This window comes from Diadema antillarum, unplaced genomic scaffold (assembly GCF_040938485.1).
Source record: "Diadema antillarum isolate AM-2024a unplaced genomic scaffold, OU_Dant_1.0 seq00000442_RagTag, whole genome shotgun sequence".
NCBI classification, from domain to species: domain Eukaryota; kingdom Metazoa; phylum Echinodermata; class Echinoidea; order Diadematoida; family Diadematidae; genus Diadema; species Diadema antillarum.
In genome coordinates this window covers 689,225-708,707 of record NW_027271417.1, presented here as the reverse complement: position 1 = coordinate 708,707, position 19,483 = coordinate 689,225, and the positions used below count along the sequence as shown (strand labels likewise).

Here is a 19,483-nt window from a genome sequence, read left to right as displayed (position 1 = left end):
ATTAGAGGCGTATCAGATTCATCTTCTCACTGGTAATAAAATAGTTTCCTTCCTTGTACTGTATTCAATTCAATCAAAAGAAAGATGACTCTGAACGATGAGAAAAGAAAACCACGAGACCAGTGGGTGTGGCGCTCACCTGTGTTTCACACATCACCTTCATGACATTCAATCTGCCCAGGGTGTAAAAGTGGAAATTTTTGAAATGTTAAAATTTTTGAGAATTTTGCGCTACCAGAAACTAGTGTGAAAATAAAAGCATGCAAATATTTTTGCTCATCTTACCCAAAGGAGCACGAAAAATTACTTGTGCAAAAAATCTTGAGATTTGGGGATTGCTGTGGAAAGGCCCTCAAGGCAAAACCATCATAATTGTCTGAACTGATATCCTTTCTTGCACTGATGATTCCTGCAAAGTCTCATTTGAGTGCCTTGAGCATTTAATCAGAATGGAAAATGGCGCTACAGAAATTGTATGTATTATTATTTAAAAAAATATACAAATTTGGTGTATTTTGGGACCAACTCGAGGGCCACCTTTGTTGCCATCATTGCCACATCCACACTAAGATTTCTTCCCTGTTTAATGAATCCGGCCAAGTTTGGTAAAAGGTAACCATTAATCACCACGAAGATGGAGAAGTAAAATCATACAAATGAGCAAATTTAGGTTACATGTACATATATAGGTTACATACTAATGTTAGCGCCCAATCTGGGGCCGTCATGATGGCTACCCCCCATCAGAAACTATGATCTCCTTCCCTCATGATTCCTGGCAAGTGCAGTCAAAACCTACTCATCCACTTTTAGGAAGATGGTAATGTTGTATTTGAGCATGCTAATCAGGCAATTCTGGGTTTTGGGCTCTGCCCCCAGGAGGCCCTCCCTACATCATGTACTTGTAGAGAGCTACACGTGTATTTCCCACCTCCTCCCTCCTCACGATACCATCAATTTTCAAGGAGATGAAGAGGTGACAGGTAAAATATTCATGAAACACTTTCAACTCCATTATCATTTGGGATAGTTGGGGGCCTGCCCATAGGGGATCATTACCACCATTTTAACAAGCTGTGCTCTCTTTTCCTCGGTGATGATCCCTCATAAGTTTGATCAAAATCCATGATATTAAGAGGGAGAAGAAAATGCAAAGCTGTATAAAAATTGACTAATGTTGCATATTTGGGCTCTATGATTATCCTACAGGCCCCCTATTATGCACTATCACCACTTGAATATGATCCCCTCCCTCCATTGATGATTCCTGCAAAGGCTTGGTCAATATCCTACACCCACTTTACCAGAAGATAAAAGATTTCAAAAAATCAAGAAAGTTGAATAATTTGGGATATTTTGGTCTTAACCACTGTTTTGGACATCCCCTGGGGGCACCACCACCATTCATTCAAACTTTGATCCCCTCCCTAGGTTAGGTCATATTCTAGCCAACAGTTTTCAAAAAGATGAAAGTGGGAAAAGTTTAAGCATGACGGACAATGGACGTCGGAAGGGGAATGATCGCAATGTAGTGTTGTAGTTCACTTGAGCCATTTGGCTCAGGTGAGCTACAAATGTACAGACTATATTATTTTGTTGTGAGAAACCCAAGCAAACCAAAAAAGACCAAACATTTAAAATCAGGCTGAAGAATGTGAAACAGACAGGGAGAAACAAAAATACACCAATCTTTAAACAAGGTGCGTGTCTGCCCTTTATGCGTGCATGTACAGTGAGTATGTGACCGTGCACCACAAAAGCGAACAAAAAGTCGCACACACTGATTTTGTGTGAGGACTGAAAATAGGTGACATGGGTCAACCTAGCCGATGTTGACTTTTTCATATTTTTTGAAAGAACAAGTCTTCTTCTACATTATGCTAAAATTTGGGATCATAAAACGGGCACGAAGGTGTGTTTTTTAGTGGAACATTTTTTTGTAGAATAGTGTGATTAGGTGTGTCTTTAGAGTCCCCTTTTCATTTCTTAAATACCTTGTACACACTCTCCACTTTCAACTCCAATAACTTTTGAAAGGATGATGCTATTGCTTTGAAAATTCCCATTAATTATGAACAGAATGTGTTAATAAGGAATGCTCAATTTCAGTTTAATTTGATAATCCCTTCATTTTTGTTACTTGGGTGGTTGACTTCCTGTTTTTTGTCCCATTCATCGCACAGCCAGCACGGTTTGGTAAAGATTTAGCACTTGAATAGACACTGTACTTCAGAGCCTCTTTTCTCAGTTCACACTTTTCCTGAGTGTGTGCTTTCTTTCCAATATTTGGATAGGTTAGGAGAGTCCATTTGATTTGAGTTATAAATACATCATTTTAAAGCTTAAAGTCTGCTCTTTCAGAATATGCTCTTTAATAACTAAAATTTCATGTCTGGCGACTTTCTGTACGTTTTGTGATGCAGGGTCACATATGCCAACTCTTTGTGGCACACTGTATTGCATGTATTGGTTTGTGTATTGGTGCATTCATGTGTGTGGGTGTGAGTTTAGTTGCACCCTGGAAATTTTGGGTAAGGAATTGGAATGTAGATCTATACAAAAGGAAAATAGAAAAAGTTAAGGAAGCCAAAATCCTTGAGCATTCCTGTGCATGGGTGGTGTTGTACATGGTGCTTTGAAGAGGAATTCCAGTCCAGTTTAGTCTGATAAGAATTTAAGAGTAACATTTTGCAAGAACAAAATAGAATTTTATCAAAATCGAATAAAAATTAGGGAAGTTCTGAAATTAAGAAGTTTTGCTTCACAGTTTCTTGTACAGTATGCATATGAGTGAGCTGATGATGTCATCACCTATTAAACAAATTTCCACTGATTGTGTATGAAAAATTAACAAAAATTCAATGTTTCTGGTATCCCGGGTACTAAAGCATTTTTAAAACATGATGTTATTCCTAGTAACTTCAGAATAATGATCCGCTCCAAGACACTATCATGATTTGAGACTGGGGTGTATTCGAATGAAAAACTTGAAATTTCAAAATTTTATGTACGGTACATGTACAAACCATACATGAAAAATTGTGAGGGGATGACATCCTCACTTTACTATTTGCACATTTATTTTGACTGTTGAAGAACCGTTTCACAAAAAATTAGTGAACTTCAAAATGTTGTAACTTCCTTATTTTTCATCTGATTTTGATAAAATTTTTGTTGCGCTAAGAAAATTTTGTCTTCTTTTCAGACAAGGCTATAAAGAGGTTTCACCTGCACTAGAATTCTCCTTTAAACAGGCTTGTGACAGTCTGTAAAGTATGCATAATATTGGGTTCTTAAAGCAAATTGAATTTTGAAGTTATCAGGTTCCACACATGAACCCAAAAACATCTTAACTTTGATGTTCAACGGTAAAAACACCACTTTTGGTGACCTTGTGCGCAGTAACTGGTAGTCAGTCAGATCCGTACCATGGCATAATATTAAATACATTGTGCATGTTACGACCATAAAGTTCTTCCAAGTTACAAAAAGTGAACTACCCAGGTATGTAACTCATCTAACTTGGCTGCAGCAGTCAATCAAAAATGGCAAATTTTATTTAGAATTGGTTGTTTGACCATGCATTGGTTGCCAAGGGAGGCTGTACCTTAGCTAGCACCAGCACCGAACTTAAAAATCACTCAGTCCTCAGCTTGTGTCATTACTGACATTTAACTGTGACATGTTTAAATTGTTCAGCAACACTCACTAGTCTTTTTACAAATTTTACACTCACTCTCAACTGTAATGAGAGAATAGACTCTACCTACACTTCATCTTCTTCTTCCTGAATCCTGGTTTACTTTTTTTAAGTGATGTAGATGTAGACGCAACTTGCCAGCACGAATTTGGTAAGACTACATGTAAGAGTTCCATATGTAACCCCCCGCCTTGCTAAAAAGTGAACATAAAAATTAAGTGATATGTATTAAGTAAATTTACTAAATACGACCGAATTTGAATTAGAGCCGTCTAACCAGTAGGTGGCTTTAGGCCTTACGGTTTTAGAGAGTAGCCTCTAACTTTTTAGATGAGATGGTTAATAGGGTAACGTTGATCTCTGTGTCCTTAAAGTAAAAACATAGTTTTGGTAAGGGTTTGAGAACCCGTCTGGCACCATTTCATATTTGCTTGCAATATATCGAAAGAGTCTACAAAGAACCTTACTGTACCTGGCTGACGCGATTTGCCGGGATGATGAGTCGTTTTGGAGTATTTTGTGATAAAAAATAAAAGTCGATAAACCAACTTTTATTCCCAAAGGATCCAGACTAACTCCGTCTCAGGGAAAACTCAACCCTATTGCAGACAATTTACAGGCAGTTCGTGATCACCATATTCTACTGTATACCAAACGAGGCCTAACTGAACAGATAGAAAAGTGCGTGCTAATCCTGTACAAAACAAATGGACAGCGCGCGGTCCTCAAGCGTATACCACACATCACCTGAGTTGCTGTCTTTGAAGTTGTTGTTGTTATCAAGCGTCTTTGATTCTTTCTAGAGGTGCTTGATAGGCGCACACTAATTATGCATGCGCACCAAAGAGGTTTTTTGATGCGCGCGTTGTATCAACTCGGACCTTAACTGCGAGTAGCCAGAACGCGAAGTGCAGCATACAGGCCACTCCCATAGTACAACACTGTACAATCCATGAAGAGCCAGAGGGACAGCCAAGACAACTCAGCCCGCCGTCAAAGCGAGGCCGAGTTGTACCCGAGTCCGAGTTAAGCCTGACCCCGTTCGGGTACCGGTAAGTTCTGAGACTGAACCTTTTTGGTTAGTATTTCGCATTTTCGTCGTTACCCATCGAATATCTTGTTATTACAGCATTATTCCGCACATTTCCTAGGCATACGTTCACATTTGGGAGCGAAATTTGACAACTTTTACAGGCGTACCAGAACTATGTTTTGGCTTTAATGACTGATCATGTCTAGGGTAACATCACGACATGGACCCCGGACCAGAGTCCCAAGATAGGCTAGTGGGGATGGGGGTACATTTACATAAGTTCAATAAAAGGACTGGAAGAAAGAGTAGGCCTATGCCTACTTACTGTATAAACTCTACTAGTACTACCCCTACGGCCTGTACTGCAGTCCTTTTAGCGCTGCGCGCTGGCTGCGGACTCATTTCGAGCCCCGGGGATGGGCTGACGTCCTGACACACGGTTAGCTCGAGCTCGCTACTTGTCAGTGTTGTGTGGGTTGCATATGGGCAGAGCTAGCTGCCAGCTCTAGCTGTGTGTGCACACACTAACCCACGTCGAGCACTGCGCCTCTGTCTGACTGCGATCGATGGAGATGACGGGCAACCGGCAACCTGCAGAGGAAATATATCTTATTCTTACCCCAAGAATTTACTTAGGCTACCGATATAAAAACGTACACAAGGAATATACTCACCGCAAAGTGTAAACTCTCCAAGTTGTTAACCGATCAACCAGAAATTTGCTCTTGGAATTAAGGGCTCTTGTTCAGCTGAGAGGTCGTATCTGTAGCCTGTAGGAGATCGAGAGTAAACGTTCTTGGGGATAACATACACTCATACTAGTGCATCTAGCTAGCTCGCAAAGCATGCATTCAACTGCATTGCGGCACTGACAGACACATTATACGGATGTGTGTATGGTACACACACGATTATCTTGCTTACAAAATACGTACTGCAAGCATGCATCACACGAAGAGAGACTACTTCCGACTTCGTCCTTTGAAGGAATGATGGGAAGACTTTTAAAATGTCAGCCTCCATGGACACCAGCAACGCTGTCAGCGTGGACAATCTGTTGAGATTTCTCAATTTCTTCTGCGTAGCACCATGCCTATTCGCAAAAGTGCCACAGATGAGAAATGTTATTGTAGCGAGGAGTGCAAAGGGACTAAGTTTCAACGGTGCATTAATGGAGACAGTTGTGTAAGATATTCTAACACTTCGCCTTCTTCAAAATCAAATTAAAATTTTATCAATGTCATGATGGCTAATGGCAAATGCCGAGTGTGTAAACCCCGGGGTTGGGCACACAAGGAGCTCCGGGTGTTCGGGCGAGTGAGATGCTCATGTTGCCTCAGTTTTCCCTCTACAGGCTCTATTAAACACGTTAGGCTCTGTATGCTGTGCTGTGCCAGTAGCACTCCTCCAGGGGCCGCGAAACCGGAGATCTAAACTAATCCGGCATACTCGTGAAATAGGCCCCACCACTGCGTATCCGTACAAATACTACGGCGGCTCGCCTGTTTATACTCGTGAATTCAGCCCCACCGTGTGGCGTTCATCGGTAGATAAGCACGGCGGTGGGGCTTTCTTCCACAGTATAATACTCGTGAATACGGCCCCACCAAACGGGGTTTACGCGAGATGCATACGGCGGTGGGGCCGATTTCCACAGCATAGCATCGCACCGGTGCACGCGCACTGCGGTGGGGCCTATTTCACGATTTTGCCACTAATCCAATCCCTTCCCAGGCCAGGGATTGGATTGGATTATAATCCCGGCCGGCCCTACATTCATTGCTATTCGCATTCCTTCGTGTTTGCTTATTGCTCTATTCCTTGCCCTGGCCTTACCTGATATTGGCTCCCTACTCTTGACACCAAACCTACTGCTATCTAGTGCTAGTATTCTCTTTAGCAACGTTACCTCTACTCCTTATTGTTTTCAGTACTCTTACGAGTCTATGTCCCTATCCCCTCACAGGTAATGCATGTTTGTTTGCTTGTTGTTTTTTTGTTGCCTGTAGAGGAGTGTAGTCCTATTAAATGTTTTACATGTATGTATGTATTTTACATGTATGTTTATGTTTAAATAAATACTGTACGTGAATTTGTCATTTTGCTACGATCAAAAACTCAGGCCCATTTTGACTCAAATTTATGCCACTGGCTTACTGTATTTGAATAAGCAGCTTTCAGCATTATTTATTTATTTAGATCTATATCTTATTTATTTATTCATTTAGTGTATTCATTTACTTATTTTTGAAAAGTATAGGAGTAGCTAGTTGCAGAAGGCTGCTCAATTTGCCAGAATGGTTCGAATTCTAAACTTCCTTTTTTTTTCTCTCTTTTTTTCTTTGGTCAGCATTGGAAGGATAGATTGTAGATCTATAAGTAATTTATTATGAAGTTTATATATCCTGCTTCTTTTCCAGATACCTGATAATGGAAAACATGTTTATTTGTTTGTTTGATTTTCATTTGTTTCCAATAAGAATAATCATGGTTCATAGATTGTATGATTAAGTTCTACAGTGTATATCATGCTTCTTTTCCAGACATACTTGATAATGTGTTTGTTTGTTTGCTTGTTTGTTTGTTTTTGTTTTGTTTCCAACAAAAAGAATCATGGTTCCCAAGCACAGACCTGTCACTGCCAGTGAAATCAACTGTATGTCCTAATTAGTACAAACTTTCATACAGTCCCTCCAGTTTTACAGAATTTTGATAATGTGAAAGTTAATTTGTAACGAATTATTTCAGCCTTTTTATCCTTTGTATTTCATTTTCTAGGTACATGGTAGGCCTGCTGTACCACTTCACAAATCTATTCCCTGTGATGGCCTTTGCGGAGTATATTGCTCTGGAAATACAAGGTAAGAATTAATGAAAGCCAGGGTTAGGGTATATGAGAATCATAGCTTCTCTAGTTGATTAATCAAAATTAAGAGAAATACATCAGAGATATTATGTCCCTCTGCCTCTGTTAGATTTTTGATGTCAGATTTGATGCGTAGCCAGACAGCCACCAGACAGCTATATTATTGAGTACAACAGTGGTATTATACATAAATGTATGCTTTCTGCATTGTTCCTTTCATTCATTCATCTGTGATCTCCATCTCTGTTGTTATTATTATTATTATTATTATTATTGTTGTTGTTGTTGATATTAGTATAATAATGATAATAATAATAATGATTACCATTATTATTATTATTATTATCATTATTATTATTATTATTATTATTATTATTATTATTATTATTATCATCATTATTATTGTAGTTATTCTTAATTGTTGTTGTCGTCATCGCCGTCGTCATTATCATTGCTATCATCAAAAATTAAGTATAGACTTAACCATAAACACTGATGCCCTGTCAAGAGAGCTGCAAGGCTAGTGCCAAAGTTTTTGTGCTGCAGTGCAAGACTGAGGTGAAAACAGTAAGCTACAGTATACTTGTATGGTGTAATCACCAGTGTGGAAGAATCACGACATTATACCACACACAAACATGTCTACAGTATACCCGGTATGTTAAATAATCTTAGTAGTGTGACAGGCAAGTATGCTGTGATAACGTCAGCAGATACAGAATATGATGCTTCTGCCTGACAGTGTATGCAAGTAATTATGAGTGATGATCAAAAGAGAAGATACTGTGTATGGTTCCTTGTGCCCTTCATGAGATGCACACTGTGGCTTATGCAGGGCTGCCAACTCTCGCGCATTGGGCGTGAGACTCACTCATTTTGGTCCTTTCTCACTCTAAAACTTTATTTCATTTGCATGCATTTCTATTGATCTCACTCATTTTGACTCCTAAATTATAGCATTGGCCTATGGGAGTCTCACTCTCAACTAGTTTCCAGTGTTAGCAGCCCTGCTTATGTCATACAGTAGATCTCTGATAAGTATTTAAACTTTGATTTGCTCTGAATTCACATTCCATTATATCACATGCACCAACCTACAAACTATTGTAGTAGGTACAGTTGCATCTTGTTTGCAGTAGAACAGATGTGTATGCATTGTACAGTTGTATGTCTCCGCTTTTGTTCACAAGGATCTGTTAGCTAGTAATGTTGGTGGAGATGAGGATTGGGCTTAAACATAGCTTTTTGCGAGATACCAAGAAAACACTTACAGTATGAAATAATACAAAGCATACCATTCTTAGAGGTATTCATTTTATTCTAGATGAAGACCGATTTTGGAATGGCCAAGACATCCAAAAACAAAGTGAAACAAGGCAGTCTTTAAAGGTGGATCCCATCTTTTATTAGGTTTGCTCTTTTTTGGATATCTCAGCCATTTAAAAACCATTGTTTGTTTGTTTTTCAAATAAATGTTGAATCCCTCTTGGAATTGCATGCTCTTTCATATTTCCTAAGAGGTTTCTCAAATACTGTTATCTCACTAAAAAGTGTAAGAAGCCTGAAGCTTTCATGCAATGTTATTAAATCATTTTGCCATTCTTTTCACAGCTATGCTGATGGTACTACTGATTGTGTATTACAGTGACAACCTTGAATTCAGACTTATACCCATGGCTGCTGTGTATCCTTTCCTGTCATTGGATAGAACAACACATCAGACTATGAAGTTTATTGTTGTGTTTTTCTCTACCAGAGCAAATTGATAATACTTAACAGACTGAATGTTACATATGGGTCATTCCATGGGGTTGGGTCTTCTCTAGATTTTCATGTTGTGTAGGGAATAAAAGTCATATTCTGAAAAATTTATCAAATAATTGTCCGTGGTTTGCAGTTATTCTTGGAGAGAAATGTGTGAAGAATTATTTGATGAAAAAAAAAACAAGCCTGTGTACAAATGTATTTTGTCTATGACTGTTTCACTAATGATGTCCCATGGTTTTTTGTGGTTTATGTTGTGACATAAATATATGCCATTTTCATGGCAATGTAAAACAGGAATATACAACCTTTCAGCATTATGCCTATCATAATTAAGAGAGGCAAGGTGACTTCTACAAAGACTATAAGGCACACAAACATTTGTAACAAAATAAGAACACCAGAGCATCTTCAAGCAACCTCATACCTATGTTACAAACGATGTCCATGGCGATTTTTGTTGTAACATAGGTATAGCATGGTTTTACATACACTTCCAATCATAATATGATTAGAAACTTTATTTCTATAATGAGATTTATATTTCAGGAGTATTCTTATCCAAAAATTAGCATCAAAATCCTCCAAATAAACGAGAAAATACGGAACATATCACTGTACTTCAGTGCGATGTCCGGCCTCTTCGTGTAACGTAGGTAAGGAAAGACGCTCTCGCGATAAAAAGAAGAGCTACTAACTTCAGCAATCGTATTCATGTCACTGGCAGTCCTCCCCCAATGGCAGAAAAACTACTCACAGCCAATATACACCTACCTGGACAGCGCAAGATCTGTTTTTCTGCCGTTGTCCATGTAACGTAGGTACAGGAGTTTTAATGTTTCTGATGTCAATTGGTAAGCTTTTACACTATTTTATGAAAATAATAACATTTGTCATATTCTGCAACTCTATTAGAGAAAAAAAACGACATCTAAACCTCTGAACTGGCCAAAAATACTGTGGACGATGATACTGTAGTCCCACATACTGAGATATTTGTTACAGGTTCATGTTCATAATTTTGATTGCCAAATTTTCCGTCCATGCCGGTCTCTGCAAAAGGAGCATATATTCCTCTCTTAGAAAACCATACAAAAGTATATCAGTGTATCTTCACTGCAATATAAAATTGTTTTACCTCCCGATTATTGTGAATTTTTGGACCCTTTTGTCATTAGGTATCTACCAAGGTAGACGTGCTAGAGTTAGTATTAATCACTATATACTAGTTGGAAAACGTAGATGTCCAGACTGCATCTGAACTAGAGAAATAGAGTTTGCCTTATTTTGCTGGTGATATTGAGGGAACTAGGAGCTGTGAAATTCTTTCTCTTTAACAGATTTACTTCGAAAATGTCAATGTTTTCCTTCCAAGATTTCACTGACCTGTTAGATGCTCTGATGAAGTTGTTAACATTTCACAAAGATTCACCATTTCCATTCCATGTTCACCCAAGTGTGAAGTCTCAAAGCTAAAATGCCAGTGTCCTATTCAGTTTGGGTGGGTAGTGGGTAGGAAAGGCTTCAATAAAATTATGAACCCCAATCAAAATTGGACTATTATTGCTCTACACTATCATTCAAAAAGAGGGCGACAATTTTGGGAGTCTATTAAGGACCATAACCGTAACCGTAACCCTGACCCTAGCCCTAACCTTAGCTAGGACACTGGGGGCAGCGACCTGCCCTTCCTACAGTGTAGCTTGCATCTGAAAACAAGTTTTTAGCATAGAGTATGAAAATGATATTTTCCTATGTTTTACATGCTATATTATTATTATTAATATTTTCATCATTTTAAGCATAACCCTTTTTTTTTTCAATTTTGGTGGGAGGTACACATGGAACTCTAGCTAATGGGTATGCCAAGAGGTAGAAATGTAAGCAAAATTGTTAAAATTATTTAATTCCATTCATAAACACACAGATACATCAACAGGAATATATAGTCAACCCCGACAAAAATTTTCTTTTATTTTTTTTATTCTATTTCTCTTTACACCTTTTGTTCAGTTTGTTGATGAATCTGCCATGGCTCCTCCTCTACCACCGCTACAGTACATGTTAAACTACATGAAAGAGTGAAAAGGACACATACACAGCACTCCACAAACAGAGAGGAAGCCGACAAAGCAACACCCAAGAAGAGCGAATGTAACAAACTAGACAAGAAGAAAACTGCACAGAGGGAAAATGGACAGAAGAAAAACAAAAATCGAGGGCTAAATGGACATTGGACAAAAGAGCAGAAATTAATTTCAAACAAAGAACATGGAGAAGACAAGAAGACTTGTCTGATTTCTCTTTATTAGTTTTCTTAGTTAGTTGACAACTAGTTGATGATGTTGTCAGTGTATATTAGGTCAAATTGTGTAAAGCTTCACTTTCTTCTTCTTCTTCTGATTAAGTCTGCCTTCTTTCATATCAGAGTTACAAAGAATTGAAGTCTGTGTAACATAGGTATTGTTCCACAGGTGTGCAGTAGATATAATTCCAAAGAACTGTTACAATAGTGTTATTTGTGGGAACATACATAAAGTCTATATGTGTAGGTTTTAACATCTCACACCACAATAAAGGAAATCAGTTGATATGTCGTAGTGTACCTATGTTACAAAGACATACTGTCTGTGTAACATAGGTAGTACACCGTGGGCGAGGTTGTTGTCTGAAAACCCCTGATTATAACAATAAAATCATGTTTTCACTTGAATACCCATACAAATCACTTGCTTCAATTGTGGTGCTTTTAAGAATATTGTCATTGTGTCACTCTTGATGAAAAAGTTAAACCTTTGATTGAAATTGTTAATGGTTTGTAGAAAAAAACATGTTAATAAAAGTGGCTTGCAGTTGACATCAGAACATACAATCTTACTAATAATGATCTCATGCGCCTGTTAAATAATATGTTGATGTGCTATGGACGAAAAAAACGTGGATGTGTTCATTGTTATCATTTCAGAACACAAAATGATGAAGGATGTCAACAAATGAAGTCCGTGTAACATAGGTATTTTGCCATACCTTTTTACCCATGCTGACTGAAAGTGTGCGAAGTAATAAACAGATTTCTAGTGGAATATGTTGAAGAATGGGAGTAACAAATCAGGGGGAAAAAGGAAATTTCAATTTACCCAACTTGAATTTTCAACTTGTATGTCACAATTTCAGTCCCAACCCCATGGAATTACCCATATATTGTACATCAGGATGAAAAAGTTAGATAGTGATTAATGGTTTTGTTTCACATGCTGTTTTCTTTGGAAAAAGTTTTTTCTCTTGCTTTACTGATGTCACGTTGACATAGCACTGAAAGTGCTGGAAGATATGTTTTTCCATTTATAATTTTATAATGTACTTTTATTTGAAATTGTGCAGCAATACACAGAAAAATGATAATTCTTCAACCATATGTATTGACAGTCTTAAGAAGTGGAGTTCTTAATGGAGTTACATGGGAAAATGAATATTTCATGTCCCTCGTGTACGTACAAATTATACTCTTCGTCACGCAGACAAACTTCCTTAGCCAGAGTTTTGACTTTCCTCAGATTTTTCACATTAGCAGGACTCATAGGGGCTGGTGTCTTCCCAGCATATGTTATTGCATTCCTGTTTGTGAGTATAAAAGACTGCATCATGTCTACATTTTCTTTTACAGTCTGTTTTTTTTTGGGGGGGGGGGGATTAACTTTAAAAACAAATCAAAGTGGAATTGTGTTTGCATATTACTTGACAAAGTCACTCATTTAGCTTGTAAACCTCAAAGTACTAAAATCAATTTGCAGGATGTGCATGTATCATTCACTTGTGTCATGAGTATCTCCTACCCTTGTTGTTAGCTCACCTGAGCCGAAGGCTCAAGTGAGCTATTGCGATCGCTCTTCGTCCGGCGTGCGTCGTGCGTGAACTTTTTACATTTTCATCTTCTTCTTGAAAACCCCAAGACTGATTTTCACCAAACTTGGCAAGTAGCATCCCTAGGGGGTTAGGATCTCAATTTGTTAAAATGGACACCATGCCCCACCCAGGGGGCCCCAACCCCCCCCCCAAATTAAGGAATCTTTAAAAATCTTCTTCTCTAGAACCAGAAGTGATAGAGCTAAGTTAATACTATGAGTTAGTACATTAATGACTGTAGTTCCAAGTTTGTTCATGGCAGATCCAGGGATGCCCCTATTGGGGTAGGGGGGGGGTCCACATTTTTATCATCTTCTTGAAAACCTCATTATGGATTTTCACCAAACTTGGCAGGTAGCATCCCTAGGGGGTTCAGATCTCAATTTGTTAAAATGGGCACCATGCCCCACCCAGGAGGCCCCAGGGGTCCAGACCCCCAAAATTAACCCTAAAAGGCCCCCCCCTCGACATTTCGCGCGATTACTCAGCAACACGCAATGCTCTTGCCGCGATGCTCTATGACTTTTTTCTTTCGAGTTTCCCGCACATTTTGACACCAAATTTGTGACGCCCGGGGGTACGGTTTTGAAGTTACATAACTTTTTGTACATGCATGTGAGACCGAAAATGGCTCAAAAATGTGATTTTGTGTACAAAGTCAATACAAATTGAGTTTTATCACATGGTTCATATAAATATGCTTATTTTTACTCTCAATGGCTAAAATCAATTTGTTTTAGTAGTATTAGGCTTCAAAAAGGGTCTGCCACAAATTTTGCTGAAAAAAACAACAAAAACAAAAGATCGAAAAAACAAAGAAATACATAAGAAATTCATAAAACAATAAAATAAATAGGAAATTAATTTTGATACCGATTTTTTTTTCAAGTACATTTGCTAAGAATGCTACAAAGAATATCTAGACCAAAAATGAGCACTTTTGGAGCTTTATTGTACTAAATTGTACATTTTCATCTTCTTCTTGAGAACCCCATGACCCATTTTCACCAAACTTGGCAGGAAGCATCCCTAGGGTTGTAGGATCTCAATTTGTTCAAATGGGCACCCTGTCCCACCTGGAGGGCCCCAAGGGACCAAAACCTCCCAAAATTAAGGAATCTTGAAAAATCTTCTCTAGAATCAGAAGTGATAGAGCTAAGTTAATACTATGAGCTAGTACATTAATGACTGTAGTTTCAAGTTTCAGGGCTGCCAACCTTGAGTGAAAGTTTGGCGTGAGACACTGCAAGGGAGCGGAGCGACCTCCTGGCTAGCACCTGGCGGCCTGCTGTGCGGCCGTACGTACTATGTACACAGTCAGTGTATGTAAAGCGATGTAAAGCACACGTCATAGCCATACATGTACTGTAATTTGCCAAAAGTACAAGCTACGCTCACGTGGTAAATCTCGAAATTTTGGGCTTGGGCATATCGATATTCGGAATATCAGAGAATTTAGAGATATATTTATTTTTGTAGTCATGTACATTCCATTTTGGGGGTTTAGCGTGAGATTTCGTTTATCAGAGTGAGACAGTCAAAATCGGTTGAATTGCGTGAGTCTCACGCTCAATGCGTGAGAGTTGGCAGCCCTGAAGTTTGTTTGATAGCAGATCCAGGGGTGCCCCCCTTGCGGGCAGGGGGAGGGGTGGGGAGGTCCAAATTGGGGCCTAAATTGTACATTTTCATCTTCTTCTTGAAAACCTCATGATGGATGTTCACCAAACTTGGCAGGCAGCATCCCTGGGGGGTTAGGATCTCAATTTGTTAAAATGGGCACCATGCTCCTTGCCCCCCCATCCCCCCAAATTAAAATTTTGGTAGAGCTGTGTGTAATTTAGATTAGTGACTGTGTTAAAGGTGAACTTACGATACTCAGGTGAGCGCTAGACCCGCGGGTCTCTTGTATTTTTACATCTCATTGATCAAGTAACGATTTGTGCAATGCTGCACACTGGCACTGGTCGGACGGTCCCTGACCAGTAATAATCACTGTTTACCCAGTAACTTTTGTCAGGAATGCCGGACTATGAAAAAAATGGAAAAACTGGGTAGGTAGCCTACATACTGGTCCGACAAAAGAGTTGGACCAGTGGGTTAGTGTGTAGCCCTGATTTATGGAATACACAATATCACCCATGACATCTGTGTACTGCATGATGTGTTGACAAGATGTAGTCCGTGTTCATGAGAGGGTGGCTCAGTTCAACTGGATAATGCTCCCTACTCTTTGGTAATAAATGAATCTTGATCTTTCAAAAATATGGATTTCTCATACTCAGGGCCCTTTTCTTGTGTGTGTATCATATAGAGAGACAAGAGTATTCTTCTCTCTTTCTAGAGGAGATAATATAACACTTAGCAAACATTGTTCTGCTTAGCTCGCTGGACCTCAGTTCGAAGTCTGTTGATTTCACTTCAGACACACTGTCATCTGAACCACTTTTCTGCTCTATGTCAATCACCAAAGTACATCCAAATTGAGTACTACATGGCTGTTCAGGCAATGCTGTCACCAGGTCTAATTAACATCACGTAATTGTCATCTTCCATATTTTTCCCCCTTCCAGTCATGTAATATGCCTCTGAATGCCAGCAGCAAACTTCTAAACTTCAGTACTATCTACAGGGCCAAGAATTCAGGCTCGGCCAGTTTTACCATGTGGCTTGTACTAGGCCTGACATCAATAGGTAAGTTTGTGCATGAATGCATACCTTGACGTATGAGTCAGTTGAATGTTTGTTGCAATGCAAAATTCATGTTCCCCAGTGAAACTTTGAATGCGGAAGATAGCAAAGGTTCTGTTATCTCCCTCCATATCTGATGTACATTAATGTTTTTATTTATTAGTGACAATTAAAGGAGGCCTCTATAGTACAAGACCACACATTTTGTTTTGGTTGTTTTATCATTTTGAACAATAGAACAAGTGATGACTGTAGATTTCCTAACTTTGGTGCCTTCTGCATTGTAAAAATGTTTACAAGCATGGAACAATGCTATGATCACTTGCATTCAATAAAGGAGAGGAAAATAGTGCCTCCATGTGACGAGATGTACTTTTTGAAACTTAGATGCCATTTGTATATGATACGATACTACCCCTCCATGGCTGTTTGGTTTTTGTTTTTTGTTTGTTGTTGTTTTTTTTTTTGAAGTGATAATGGTGATATGTGGACTGTAACTTGTCTATTGCATCAAAAGCTCTAGTAGACAAGCCAATGTCTGTTTAGTATGGGCAAGTGTTTACCATCAATAGCAGTGTTATGACAAACTGAAAAATACCTGTAATCCACTCATTAGTCAAATGAGGTAAAATCCTCAACCTTGACTCTCTTTTCTTTATTTATTTCTTGCTTTGGTAAACAGGTCGTGTGGTAACAACTGTTCTGACCAAGCCAGACTATTTATGTGAGTATTTGCATTCTTTAAATGAGACCTATTTGATGCATTATGCTCCTTGTAAGTCCTGCCCATTTCACAAGCTGGTTATCTGTTGATACAGAATCTTTGGTCTGAATTCACAAAGATAGTATAAATCAAAACCATGGTTTAAAGTTAGCCCATGAACCAACTTATCAGCGGTGGTTAATTATTGGATGTCTGTTGGTGTATGTGATCTGTCTCACGCATTCATGCAGTTCGAAATGTATATTTGCAAAAACTATAGACCAAATTTCAACTGTCTTTGTGAATTCTGGCCATTATGTCCAGTGTGACAAGGAATGAATAAATATTTTTGTTTTTTCATACACAAATTGTAGCAGTGACTGCAGAGCAATAGTTTATCAGATATCAGTGGTCTACAGCATAGAAAACATAATTATGTGTCGATTCTGTCGATCCTGGGCTAGGGTTAGATTTTGGCTCATTATATGTAGGGCACTAGTCAATGTACCCGTGGAGGTGGGGGGGGGGGGGGCTTGTCCAACAAAAAGGAGTGGAATGATCCATACTATCAGAGAGTACATTTATCATGCTTGTTTGGCTTCAGCCAGTGCCCAGAAATCCTCTATGGGGATTCCCCCAGAAATGGTCAAGGTCACTGGGTCAACGGAGGTCAAATAAGTATTTTGCGCTACTCCTTGGTCCGATCTTGGCCAAGCTTGCTGGAAGCATAAGTAGGCCTACACCTGGGATATCCCCATTGAGGATATTTCTGGGGGAATCCCAAGGAGTAGCGAAAAACAGTTATTTGACCTTTGACCCCAGTGACCTTGACCTTTTCAAAAATGAACCCCTCAAGGGCAATTTCGCGGTGAACCTGCATCCACCCACTAAGTTTGATGGAGATCGGACCAAGGACCTGGGAGGAGTAGAGGTAAACAGTTATTTGACCTTTGACCCCAGTGACCTTGACCTTTCCAAAAAATGAACCCCTCAAGGGCAATTTTGCAGTGAACCTGCATCCACCCACTAAGTTTGATGGAGATTGGACCAAGGACCTGGGAGGAGTAGAGGAAAAACAGACAGACAGACAAACAGACAGACAGACAAACAGACAGATGTTGCTCGAATTATAGTATGATTTTAGCTTTCTCTGATCATTCATTTGTTTCACAGATTATCAATGTTTCACAATAATCTTTTTATCATTCTTTGTGGAACAAGATGTCCATTTTCCTACTTTGCTTTAAGTGCAGATTCATTTGTACTGGACATCGCTTTTTGTTCCTGAAATTACAGAAATCCGGTGGGCCAGAGTCAAGTTTCTATTGATTTGATAGAGGATGTGTACATAAGATTAGTGAACACTGTCCACTCGTTCTGGTCAAAGCAAACTGTAGAGATATATCAGGAATGACATCTGGATCAAGTCGCAAATAGCTTGTGTTTACTTGCACATTTTCTGCTGTTGTGAGCTTGCTCGTAAGCTCTACCACATGCAATATTGGTTCTTTTTTCACTGTCAAATTCATGTTGTTTACTTTTTTTTCCTTTCTCTTTATCACCATTTGTTTTCTTTCAGTGATCACAAACTTTACTGTATCAGGTGCTTTAAACTTCCTCGTGTGTGGAGCCATCTTGTATTACCGACCCAGTGAGAAGAAGTTTGAGTAGGATCAGTGCTCGCTGCCAGCGACGTCTCGGGCCGGTTTTTCCCTCCTTCTTCTCTCTTCCATACAAGCCACTCAACATTCCATTCACATTCTCCTGTATCTTAGCTGCTTACATCACAGTATTGTCAGTGTTATATGTCAGAAATCCAGAATTTTCACTGTATTTGGTCCAAGTTGTAAAAGACGATCCACTCAGGTTGAATATCAATAGGTAGAAGTCAGAAGATGTCTGTTTCATGAAAACGTTTGCAATATTGTTACGTGATATATATAAGCTGCATTTGCCACGGCAGGTGACGTGAATGTTCACAGCTGACTGGTGGAAATTGCTCAGCTGTTGCCATGGTTACTTCAGTGAAGCAGGTTTTAATTGTAAACTAAATCATGAAATGGAATTCAGATCTCCCTACTGATATACTGAAGGGTTCTGAGAACAAATGTTTATGTCTTTCAGCAGCAGTGCTCTCTTGGTTCTCAACAAGTTTGTGAATTCACTTGTATTCAGCATGACAAGCGTCAAATTTAGGTGTGTAGTGCATCCACAGATCCGCCATTCCCACCCACTCTGACATTCAAATGGCTCTATATTAGGAGTTGACACAGTGATATATCGTAATGCATTGTATATGCTTGTTGTAAGCAAAGATTTGAATGTGAATTCTGTTCCACAAAGCATATTTGACATACCTGACAAAATTTTGGAATACTGGCATTATAATACAAGAATGTTTGTGCTGCATGTTGAAGGAATCTGATTATTGTGGCAAATGTGGAGTAGGGTTTACATTTTGTGCTATTCTAGTAACTGTAAATAAGAGTTTACTACTTGAAAATTGTCATTTATTTTAAAAGCTCTAGAGTTGATCGTCATTTACTTTCTTTCAATTTACTTAGCACATTACTGTATATAGACTGTACAGGGGACGCAATAGCTACTTGAACCAGAAAAATTGCTCTACTTACAGTGTATGAAAGAAAAAAAAAGAATATGATGTAGTTGTATTCTGTATGAAATCAAGAGTCTACTGAATACTGTCAGCTGAATCCCATTTCTCAGGTTCAAGACATCCATGGATATGAGAGGCTGTTCTACATTGCAGCATATTCAAGCACTCTTTGGACAGTCAGGCAAGCAGTCCACTAGTAGCCCTGGGAC

At 38.9% G+C, this 19,483-nt stretch overlaps 2 protein-coding genes across 2 annotated transcripts in view; one reads left to right on the top strand and one right to left on the bottom strand.

Moving 5' to 3' along the window:
- Positions 1–5,572, bottom strand: part of LOC139732669 (hippocalcin-like protein 1) — a 156,495-nt gene extending 150,923 nt beyond the window's left edge. Inside the window, exon 1 of the mRNA XM_071643519.1 lies at positions 5,408–5,572. The gene's annotated coding sequence lies outside the window, so the exon portion shown is untranslated. The remainder of the gene's footprint in view (positions 1–5,407) is intronic.
- LOC139732668 (solute carrier family 66 member 3-like) lies at positions 5,258–18,391 on the top strand. The gene is made up of 7 exons (XM_071643518.1): positions 5,258–5,918; positions 7,512–7,594; positions 9,211–9,283; positions 12,918–12,984; positions 15,837–15,957; positions 16,637–16,678; positions 18,237–18,391. The coding sequence occupies exons 1-7, from the start codon at positions 5,743–5,745 to the stop codon at positions 18,326–18,328; spliced, it is 654 nt and encodes a 217-aa protein (XP_071499619.1). The 5' UTR covers positions 5,258–5,742; the 3' UTR covers positions 18,329–18,391.
- Positions 18,392–19,483: the final 1,092 nt, after the last annotated feature.